Here is a 12,295-nt window from a genome sequence, read left to right as displayed (position 1 = left end):
GCTATGAAGCCAAAATTTTTCCACAGGCAGCGTGCTGCATACCAGTCCAGATAACTGGCCGAAAGCACGGGCGGCTGCTTTTTATAACGAGGATATTGGAAAGTTGATACAACACTAAGACAAAACTCGAAGTTGGAGCGGCAACTATGTAGTGAAGAAGATGGAAGGAGTAGCTAACTGTTGCAAATAAAACATTTCTTGTTTTCACTGTGGTTTCCATTTCGCGACAGATCGGAACTTACTTTCTCTACAACCCTCGTATTGACAGCTATCCTGTCTAGTTTTGAAGATAAAATAAGATGGGAGGCACTCCAGAAGCTATGTTTATGGCATTTTTAACTGGTATAGTGACGTGTATAGACCTAAAACTAAACTGCTACCAACATTACCCGAAATCTTTGGCTACAAAATTTCCTCTGCGTGGCTCCACTTTTGTAAATAGGGCTCCTACTACTTTAATACAATATTTAACGAGTTCAAATGTATCTGTGTGCGCATGTTTGCACGTTTTTGGTGGGCAGTGCCACACGGTAAAAATCGTTCTCCCATTATTGCAGTTATCTCATAAACTATTGTCTGTAGAATTCTTGGGGAGCTATTCGGAATTTTGAACATAATTTTTTTCACAAATTGGCATTTAATTTTTTTACAAGTTCAAAATAATTCTTTTTCAGAAATCGACATTTAATTTTTTTACAAGTTCAAAATTCCCTCTAGTAATACTTTTTTTCCCAAAATACTGCAAAACTATTCAAATTTCGTACGGATAACTTCATAACTACAACATATCTATCAAGAGCTGTGAAGAAAATTATATTTCGCGAAAGTCGGATGCCAGCTGCTCTGGTCTCACGATATTCTGCAACAATACCCGATATCGACATCAATCCACATACTTCTGATGAGCAGATATGCCGTAATCGAAGCTGCTCCAATGCCAATTGGTCAGCTATCTGAAAATGTGCAAGAAAATCGGAGTAAGGATAGCCGGCGCTATCGAGAAGATTTTGCATACAAATAGTCCTGCATTTCATCAGCTTGTGGCACTTCAGAACCATTTATCTTCAGAGTCCATAAAATGACAGTTGAAGAAGATAAACAGACGCCATCTGAGGTAAAAGATCAGCTTTGTGAACCATCTCCCTGTCGACAACCAGACAACACTTCTGAAAACATTACTGACGCAAGCAACGAACTATGACTATGATGTTGTTGTTGTGGTCTTCAGTCCTGAGACTGGTTTTATGCAGCTCTCCATGCTACTCTATCCTGTGCAAGCTTCTTCATCTCCCAGTACCTACTGCAACCTACATCCTTCTGAATCTGCTTAGTGTATTCATCTCTTGGTCTCCCTCTACGATTTTTACCCTCCACGCTGCCCTCCAATGCTAAATTTGTGATCCCTTGATGCCTCAAAACATGTCCTACCAACCGATCCCTTCTTCTAGTCAAGTTGTGCCACAAACTTCTCTTCTCCCCAATCCTATTCAATACCTCCTCATTAGTTACGTGATCTATGACTATGATGTAGATTGAAAAATATAAAATATCGAATACAGCATTTCGATACTGCAATTTAGGCTTCAAATTCGTTATCAGCGACCTCATAAAACATTATACTCGTAGTTTTATTCGAATCTACTACATTAATAATTTTTGATCTGCCAAATTGGATCCCCCATTTTGAATTTTGTAGTTCTGACGTTTGATTCCTAATCAGTGACCAAAGAATCTACAAAGAACACAGTTTTGTGGGATTTTATATCCATTTTTCTATTCTGTCCAGATTTTGAAGAGAATTGGCTCATTGTGCGGTGGACTAATCACGAGGTTCGGTGTAGCGGCCATCCTGGATGTTGCTATTAGCCGGTTTTCCACAGACCCTTAGGTGAATGCCGGTCTGGTGTCCGAGGATAAGCAATGTGGAAAAAGCGCTTCTGCGCCCTTCCAGTGTTGACCGATGTTTTAACTTCTCGGTGTCAGCATGTCATCCACACTACGACTAGAATTCTGAAGTGACGTACTGTGCTGAACTGAGTAGTCAATGAATACAGGAATACCCGCTTCACTAGAATTTTATGTAAATCCTCTGATCAGCAATTCTTCCTACTTCTTTTCTTCTTGTGCTTCACCACTGCCATTGATGAAATGTCTGGAGTCCTGCCTATATAATGTGGTTGTCATATTTCACTTGAGCTATTATAAACTTGGAATTCTAGTGTTTTGAATTGACTCAGTATACACCAAAAATCTGAACTCTCACAGTTCCTTGCTATTATGTTGATGTTATTCTGGAGCTCCTTTTCCATTTCTCCCAATGCACCGAGGTGACAAAAGCCACAGGATATCGATATGCACATATACAGATGGCGGTAGCATTGCGCACACACGCTATAAAAGGACAATGCACAGATGGAACTGTCAGTGCGACTGCTACGGTCACAGGTTCGAATCCTGCCTCGGGCATGGATGTGTGTGATGTCCTTAGGTTAGTTAGGTTTAAGTAGTTCTAAGTTCTAGGGGACTAATGACCACAGCAGTTGAGTCCCATAGTGCTCAGAGCCATTTGAACCATTTGGAACTGTCATTTGCAATCGGGTGATTCATGTGAAAGGAGCTTCCGACGCGATTGTGGCCCCACGACGGAAACTAACAGACTTTGAACGCGGAGTGGTAGTTCGAGCTAGACGCATGGGATAGTCCATTTTGAAAATCTTTAGGGAATTCAGTATTCCGAAATCCTCAATGTCAAGAGTATGCCAAGACTATCCGTTTCAGGCATTACCTCTCACCACACTGACAACGACCCGAAGTAGCGGTGTTTGGTTAGACTGTCACCGCTAACAGTGGAGCAACACTACGTGATATAACACCAGAAATCAATGTGGGATGTACGGCGAACATATCCGTTAGCCCAGTACCGCGAAATTTCTTCAAAAATGGCTCTGAGCACTATGGGACTTAACATCTGAGATCATCAGTCCCCTAGAACTTAGAACTACTTAAACCTAACTAAGCCTAGAACCGCGTGACCACCCCGGCCGGCTTCGACACAACATTAGGAGTGGCTTTTGTCACCTCAGTGTAAACTTCTCCAGTCCTACGGTTGCATGTTGCATCTCTTGCAAGAGCTTATGTATCTGGCGACGCAAAGCTTCCATGGTATATACGAGGGTCACTCCAAAATAAATACTCCAAAATAATACAGTTTTCATTCTGCATGTGTGAAAGTTTTGCAGCCGGCTGGTGTGGCCGTGCGGTTCTAGGCGCTTCAGTCTGGAACCGCGCAACCGCTACGGTCGCATATTCGAATCCTGCCTCGGGCATGGATGTGTGTGATGTCCTTAGGTTAGTTAGGTTTACTTCGTTCTAAGTTCTAGGTGACATGATCTCAGAAGTTAAGTCGCGTAGTGCTCAGAGCCAAGCCAAAGTTTTACAGTGTGTAGATACATCCTTCCCGCTTGTTTTCAAACTTAGTTCAACAAGTTCCCGTGAGTGGCGCCGTCACAGCATGCCTTCAAAATGGCTGCTACATATGACGTTCGTCAGAAGCAACGCGCTGTCATAGAATTCCTTTGCCGTGAAAACGACACAGTGGGAAACATCGACAAGAGGTTGAAAAAGGTGTATGGAGATGCTGCTGTCGATAGCAGTACAGTTAGTCGGTGGGCAAGCAGGTTGCGTGATGAAAGCGGGCACGGCAATATTGAGGATTGTCGTCGTAGCGGCAGGCCTCGCACTGCACACACTCCAGACAATGTGCAGAGAGTTAACGAATTTGTGACTGCTGACAGGCGCATCACAGTGGACGAATTGTCACGCTACGTTGCGATAGGGTAAGGAAGTGTTTGCAGAATACTGAAAGTGTTGGCGTTAAAAAACGTTTGTGCCAGGTGGGTTCCCAGGATGTTGAGAGTGGCTTACAAAGAAACAAGAATAACGGTAAGCATCGAACTTTTGGAACAGTGCGAGAACGGTGGAGATGAATTTCTTGGAAGAACTGTGACAGGTGATGAAACATGGCTCCATCATTTTTCACGAGAGACGAAGAGGCAATCAATGGAGCGGCATCATGCAAATTCACCCAAGGAAAAAAAAATTCAAAACCACTCCTTCTGCTGGAAAAGTTATGGCTACGGTGTTTTTCGATTCCGAAGGACTCTCGCTTGTGGATATCATGCCAAGTGTAACCACCATAAATTCTGATGCACATGTGACAACACTGAAGAAACTTCAAGCTCGAATGAGTCGTGTTCGACCACATCGGCAAAAGCGGGATGTTTTGCTGTTGCACGACAATGCACGGCCACATGTCAGTCAAAAAACCATGGAAACGATCACAAAACTCGGATGGACAACACTGAAACACCCGCCTTACAGTCCTGACCTGGCTCCATGTGACTATTATCTCTTTGAGAAACTGAAAGACTCTCTTCGTGGAACAAGGTTTGAAGATGATGACTCCCTTGTGCACGCTGGTAAACAGTGGCTCCAACAGGCTGGTCCAGAATTTTACAGTGTGGGTATACAGGCGCTGGTTCCAATATGGCGTAAGGCAGTTGAGAGGTATGGAAATTATGTGGAGAAATGAAAATATTGTTCCTAAATGATGTATCTACACACCGTAAAACTGTCAAACATGTACACTCCTGGAAATTGAAATAAGAACACCGTGAATTCATTGTCCCAGGAAGGGGAAACTTTATTGACACATTCCTGGGGTCAGATACATCACATGATCACACTGACAGAACCACAGGCACATAGACACAGGCAACAGAGCATGCACAATGTCGGCACTAGTACAGTGTATATCCACCTTTCGCAGCAATGCAGGCTGCTATTCTCCCATGGAGACGATCGTAGATATGCTGGATGTAGTCCTGTGGAACGGCTTGCCATGCCATTTCCACCTGGCGCCTCAGTTGGACCAGCGTTCGTGCTGGACGTACAGACCGCGTGAGAAGACGCTTCATCCAGTCCCAAACATGCTCAATGGGGGACAGATCCGGAGATCTTGCTGGCCAGGGTAGTTGACTTACACCTTCTAGAGCACGTTGGGTGGCACGGGATACATGCGGACGTGCATTGTCCTGTTGGAACAGCAAGTTCCCTTGCCGGTCTAGGAATGGTAGAACGATGGGTTCGATGACGGTTTGGATGTACCGTGCACTATTCAGTGTCCCCTCGACGATCACCAGTGGTGTACGGCCAGTGTAGGAGATCGCTCCCCACACCATGATGCCTGGTGTTGGCCCTGTGTGCCTCGGTCGTATGCAGTCCTGATTGTGGCGCTCACCTGCACGGCGCCAAACACGCATACGACCATCATTGGCACCAAGGCAGAAGCGACTCTCATCGCTGAAGACGACACGTCTCCATTCGTCCCTCCATTCACGCCTGTCGCGACACCACTGGAGGCGGGTTGCACGATGTTGGGGCGTGAGCGGAAGACGGCCTAACGGTGTGCGGGACCGTAGCCCAGCTTCATGGAGACGGTTGCGAATGGTCCTCGCCGATACCCCAGGAGCAACAGTGTCCCTAATTTGCTGGGAAGTAGCGGTGCGGTCCCCTACGGCACTGCGTAGGATCCTACGGTCTTGGCGTGCATCCGTGCGTCGCTGCGGTCCGGTCCCAGGTCGACGGGCACGTGCACCTTCCGCCGACCACTGGCGACAACATCGATGTACTGTGGAGACCTCACGCCCCACGTGTTGAGCAATTCGGTGGTACGTCCACCCGGCCTCCCGCATGCCCACTATACGCCCTCGCTCAAAGTCCGTCAACTGCACATACGGTTCACGTCCACGCTGTCGCGGCATGCTACCAGTGTTAAAGACTGCGATGGAGCTCCGTATGCCACGGCAAACTGGCTGACACTGACGGCGGCGGTGCACAAATGCTGCGCAGCTAGCGCCATTCGACGGCCAACACCGCGGTTCCTGGTGTGTCCGCTGTGCCGTGCGTGTATCATTGCTTGTACAGCCCTCTCGCAGTGTCCGGAGCAAGTATGGTGGGTCTGACACACCGGTGTCAATGTGTTCTTTTTTCCATTTCCAGGAGTGTATAATGAAAGACGGATTTTTTAAAAGAATAGTGCGCATTTCTTTTGGAGTGACCCTCGTACTAACATCTATAGCAATTCTGTCGGCTCCCAGAGCTGTGTGGCAAACGGGAGACTGCCACGCGGGGGACCCGAATTCAGTTCCCATTACTGTCAGAGGTTTTTCGTTTGTGGGGAGGACTAGTACGAGTGGTGCAATCAGCCTTGTGAGGCTACTCGACCGATTGTTAACGGTTTCGAGGTCAAGAAACCCGAAAACGACCTGGCAAGCGGTTTTCTGACCAGATGTCACTTTATACTGCATCCAGTGATGCCATTGGCTGTCGATGACACGGCGGCTACTCGGGTCCGAATGGCCGCTATGGCCCGAAAAGAAAGGCCCGTCTAGGGCGAGTATGCATAACCTTACTTTTATATCAAATCTATGACATAATAAAATACACCGCACATTACGTCACAGGTCTTACATCCAATCTTTGTATACCACTAATCAACAAGATACTTTGCACATCTGAGCTATCACAGGCATGGCTCCGCGACTCGCGAACCTTCCGCCGCCCCCCCCCCCCCCCCCCCTCTTACACCCATACAGCCTTGCTTCCCCACATACCGCTTCCCCTACTTTCTTCCAAAAGAGCTTCACTAGTTCACTCTGCAGAGTAAAAATTCGTTCTGAGACCATTTTGCCTATCATCATCAGGACTGACGACATCTATTCGCCAGTATAATAATAATAATTATTACTACTATTATTATTATTATTAGTGGCAGCTGCAATAGTAGTAAAAGTACTGCCAGTACTAATTATATTACGGCATAGCAGTGCCTGTGTTATTAGAAAGTATGATGCAAAGTTGCTCCAGACATTCATAAAATGTCCGAAGGAACATTGCATCATACTTTCTAATAACACAGGCACTGCTGTTCCTTATTTACTCGCCAACACCAGACCCTCGACTCTCAATAAATATTTTCTTCTTGTACGGGAATACATGTAACGTGTGAGTGCTGATTGTAACACACTGACGACGGAGTGTAGAAATTTGGGTCTGGAAGTGATTCGTGCATGGATAGCTGATGCGGTTAAGTCGACCATTCACTTAAAGTGGGCAATCCATGTTCGAGTGCTATTCCGCCGCAAATTTTCACTGTCGTCATTCCAATGTTGGTTCACATTCGCAATTGCGAATACATTCCCTTAACTTTGTTAGCTCATAGTCAGTATTACTCACTCGTATTGTCACTATAGACACTCACATCATATTAATATTTTTTGTGATACTAAAATACTTGTCTCTTAGGTTACTATGAAGTAGAAAAGGTACTGTACATGTGAAACCACGGTCCGATGTAAGAGAGGACCTGATGTTCCTGATCGGACCTTGTTAAATATATAAATCAAAATGTCACGAAACGGCTAACACAGTGCACATTCCCAGTTGCATATTGCCTGCCTAACAGCTTCCAGCGGCAACAATGTCTTTCAACGCTTCTTATAATTATTGGCTGACTTTAAAAATTTAAAATGCTACCATAATCTCCTCATTAGCAAGGATAATCTTATGTTACAGATTTAACACAGTAAGACAAGTATTACAATTACAAACTTTGTCCAAGTCTTGAGGCAGCGTACCCATAGTAAATGGATACAGTGTTTGAGAATGAGAGCACTTAGTGATTTCTAAAAGACTTTGATGATAATTTCAATCTTTTTCTCGTTCGCATTCTTAGCGGCTATTATTTTACATAATAAATAATTTGTAAAGTATACGCTGGATTTCGATTCTCTAAAGAGATGTAAAGAAGAATTTGTCGGGGTCACCATTTTCTTAAGGCTTGTTTGAGTAGCCTTCCCCCACATATACTGATGCAGACTTAGGACAAGATTTATCCACGTACTATTGAAAATAACTTGTCAGTTGAATAATTTGTCAGTTAGCCATGGCAGATTTTACACGAGTATTTGATTCCACTGCACTTTACTTTTGAACTACAATCTAAGAAAAGAAAAAAAAATGACGCAACAGGAAGAAACTACCCGAATGGGACAGAAATCGGTATATGTGGTGTGTATGTACAGACAAACCCAAATTATTACAATTTCAGAAAAAAATTGATGATTTATTCAAGAGAAAACGCGTCACGAAACTGAACTCGTCGTGGACGCGTTGACACACCTGTCACTTATGCAAGCTGTTCTTCGGAGTGGCATTGATCGATAAAGTTGTTGGACATCCGCCTGAGGGATATCGTGTGAAGTCCTGTCCAATTGGTGGGCTACATCTTCAAAATCCCGAGATGGTTGGTGGGTCCTGCTCATAATGCTCCGAACATTATCAAGTGGGGGCGGGGGGGGGGGGGGGGGAGGAGCTTCGGCGACCTTTCTGGCCAAGCAGACATTTGAAAATCACGAAGACAAGCAATAGAAACTCTGTGCGTGTGGGTGGGCATTATCTCGCTGATTTGTAAGCCCAGGACTGCTTCCCACGAAGGGCAACAAAACGGGGCGTAGAATATCGTTGACGTATCGCTGCGCGGTAATTGTGCCGCGGATGACAACCAAAGAGGTTCTAGTACAAAAAAAAAAAAAAAAAAAAGGCACCCCATACCATCACTCCTGATTGTCGGGCTGTATGATGGGTGATAGGCTGGTGTCCCACCACTGTTCGGAACGTCTCTAGACACATCTCCGCCGTGTAATATTAGTGACTTGGTTACTGTCGTATTCAATGATGAGTTCCGCTTCAAACTGAGCCCCCATGACCTGCGACTATGTATCTGGTGACGTTACATTTCAGCAAGGCAATAGCCGGCCGCTCAAGGGAGAGTTTCTACCGCTTGTTGGATCGTACGGTGGGCGGCAGTCAGGTTGGTAAGCCACCTCGGCTCAGGCATCTAAAGACACGCCTTTGCTCGTCATCGGGGCTCAGTTCGAAGCGGGAATCATCACTTAATCGTACTCCAGTCATTGAGACTCCAGGCCGAATATGCGTCTGGAGACACCCTGGACAATGGTGGGATACCCAACCCGACTGTCGCACGCCAGGCGACCTGATAACTAGGAGTGTTGCTCTGGGGTGCGATTTCTTTCCACAGCAGCTTCTCATCCGGTGCACCTTTAGAGCACAACGATGCGTCGACAATATTCTAGGCCCTGTTTTGTAGACCTTTATGGCAAGCCATCCTGGGCTTACAGTTCAGCGAGATATTGCCCACCCGCATACGACGAGAGTTTCTATTGCTTGTCTTCGTGCTTGCCAAACCCTGAATTGGCCAGCAAGGTCGCCAGGTCTCTCCCAAATTGAGGGCATTATAGGCAGGGTCCCGCAACCAGCTCGAAATTTTGACGATGTAGTGCGCCAATTGGGCAGAATTTAGCTCGATATCCCTCAGGAGGACATCCAACAACTCTATCAATCAATGCCAGGCGAATAAGTGCCTACATAATGGCGAGAGGTGGACCAACGCTTTACTGACTTGTTTAATTTGTGAAGCTCTTCCTCTTGAATGAGATTTTTTTCTGAAACAGACACCATTTGTTTGTCTGTACATGCTCACCACGTCTACCGATTTCCGTCACATTCGATAGTTTTTTCTTCGTGCATCTTTTTCTTTTGTCTCAGAATGTACTCCACTGGCCATTAAAATTGCTACACCACGAAGGTGACGTGCTACAGACGCGAAATTTAACCGATAGTAAGAAGATGCTGTGATATGCAAATGATTAGCTTTTCAGAGCATTCACACAAGGTTGGCACCAGTGGCGACACCTACAACGGGCTGACATGAGGAAAGTTTCCAACCGATTTCTCATTGACAAACAGCAGTTGACCGGCGTTTCCTGGTCAAACGTTGTTGTGATGCCTCGTGTAAGGAAGAGAAATGCGTACCATCACGTTTCCGACTTTGATAAAGGTCGGATTGTAACCTATCGCGATTGCGGTTTATCGTATCGCGACATTTCTGCTCGTGTTGGTCGAGATCCAATGTCTGTTAGCAGAATATGGAATCGGTGGATTCAGGAGGCTAATACGAAACGCCGTGCTGGATCCCAACGGCCTCGTATCACTAGCAGTCGAGATGACAGGCATCTTATCCGCACGGCTGTAACGGATCGTGCAGCCACGTCTCGATCCCTGAGTCAACAGATGGGGACGTTTGCAGGACAACAACCATCTGCACGAACAGTTCGACGACGTCTGCAGCACCATGGTCTATTAGCTCGGAGACCATGGCTGTGGTTACCCTTGACGCTGCATCACAGACAGGAGCGCCTGCGATGGCGTATTCAACGACGAACCTGGGTGCACGAATGGCAAAACGTCGTTTTTTCGGATGAATCCAGGTTCTGTTTACAGCATCATGATGGTCGCATCCGTGTTCGGCGACATCGCGGTGAACGCACATTGGAAGCGTGTATTCGTCATCGCCATACTGGCGTATCACCCGGCGTGATGGTATGGGGTGCCATTGGTTACACGTCTCGGTCACCTCTTGTTCGCATTGACGGCGCTCTGATCAGTGGACGTTACATTTCAGATGTGTTACGACCCGTGGTTCTACCCTTCATTCGATCCCTGCGAAACCCTACGTTTCAGCAGGATAATGCACGACCGCATGTTGCAGGTCCTGTACGGGCCTTTCTGGACACAGAAAATGTTCGACTGCTGCCCTGGCCAGCACATTCTCCAGATCTCTCACCAACTGGAAACGTCTGGTCAATGGTGGCCGAGCAAGTGGCTCGTCACAATACGCCAGTCACTACTCTTGATGAACTGTGGTATCGTGTTGAAGCTGCATGGGCAGCTGTACCTGTACACGCCCTCCAAGCTCTCTTCGACTCAATGCCCAGGCGTATCAAGGCCGTTATTACGGCCAGAGTTGTTTTTTTCTGGGTACTCATTTCTCAGGATCTATGCACCCAAATTGCGTGAAAATGTAATCACATGTCAGTCCTAGTATAATATATTTGTCCAATGAATACCCGTTTATCATCTGCATTTCTTCTTGGTGTGGCAATTTTAATGGCCAGTAGTGTATATTTATCATATAGTTACCGTTGAAAGCAAGGTGCTCCCTGTTGCTGGAGAGCGTGTATCCTGGCAGTCACGAGGCAGACTCGTTCCGTTTGTCGCAGCTTCGTCGACGACGGCAGCGCTTTCGACGAGCGAGGCCAGCTGAAGCTGAACGCCCACGACAAGACGCTGGGCAGCTACGCCTACCGCTACGTCGGCACTGACGGCGTGACCGTCGACGTGTCGCGAACACCCGCCGCCTAGCCTGCGAGGTCGCTGCGCCGGGGTCTGCACACCCGTCCTGGAGGAAACTTCCTCCTCCAGTACCAGGAACAGTGTGCTAGCGACTATAGAGGAGACAGTTATCATTCTGTGGACTTTACTGTGGTCGTCACCTACTGCTCTTTACGAAGAACGTATCAAATCTGATCTTTCCACGCAGCGGGGATGCGGAAGACTGCAAAGGTTTACAAACGTGCCACTAAGTGCTTGCAATTTTGAAAAGATGCGCATCTGAAACTATGTGAGTAATTGCACCTAAAGAAGGTTGACCGTATATACAGATTAAAGATGATAGTAAAATTATATTTTCCTTATAAGTGAGAAAAATGAAACCATACTCTTCACAAAACATTGTTGCATCTCACTGTTGAGTTGCTATAATAATACTCTGCGTTTTCTAACAGGTTTTAGTACTAAATATATTCAATGCAGTAATATTTTTGTAGCTTACTCATGTGAGAAATTATCTGGAATAAGAAACAATCATTTCTTTTGTCTATATTTGTGTATGTCATTTGAACTGTTTATGTTACTAGGGGTGGAAAAGCACATAAAATCATGCAATAAAATCTGTTCTTGTGAAAATAATGAATTATTTCTTGTGTCAAGTAAAGTTCAACTATCCTGTACAGAATTTCTCCCGTTTCTTCAAATTCTCTCATTTCTATATTCGTAACAGCAATGCCTGTAATAAATTGTATGTAAATGAAAAATGGCAAGCTGGAGCTTAAAATTTCGTCAACATCGACATGTTAGTGATGTAATTTAGCTGTTCGGTGCTCCACGGCTATAACACGTTTAATGAAACACATATTTACGTAGTTGCACCATCAGCTGCTGCATGAACTTTATTGAGGTGTCCTATTAGTTTCGGTCTGTTTCCGTGGTAATCAATCCGGTTCGAGTTTTCTCGGTGGGCGGTAGACGGTAGTGG

At 45.8% G+C, this 12,295-nt stretch overlaps 1 protein-coding gene across 1 annotated transcript in view; it reads left to right on the top strand.

Moving 5' to 3' along the window:
• Positions 1–11,904, top strand: part of LOC126419367 (uncharacterized) — a 189,763-nt gene extending 177,859 nt beyond the window's left edge. The window contains exon 6 of the mRNA XM_050086554.1: positions 11,202–11,904. Within this exon, the coding sequence (XP_049942511.1) occupies positions 11,202–11,343 (142 nt within the window). The 3' untranslated portion in view covers positions 11,344–11,904. The remainder of the gene's footprint in view (positions 1–11,201) is intronic.
• Positions 11,905–12,295: the final 391 nt, after the last annotated feature.

This window comes from Schistocerca serialis, chromosome 9 (genome assembly GCF_023864345.2).
Source record: "Schistocerca serialis cubense isolate TAMUIC-IGC-003099 chromosome 9, iqSchSeri2.2, whole genome shotgun sequence".
In the NCBI taxonomy this organism is placed as follows: Eukaryota; Metazoa; Arthropoda; class Insecta; order Orthoptera; family Acrididae; genus Schistocerca; species Schistocerca serialis.
This window is presented reverse-complemented; position numbering and strand designations above follow the sequence as displayed.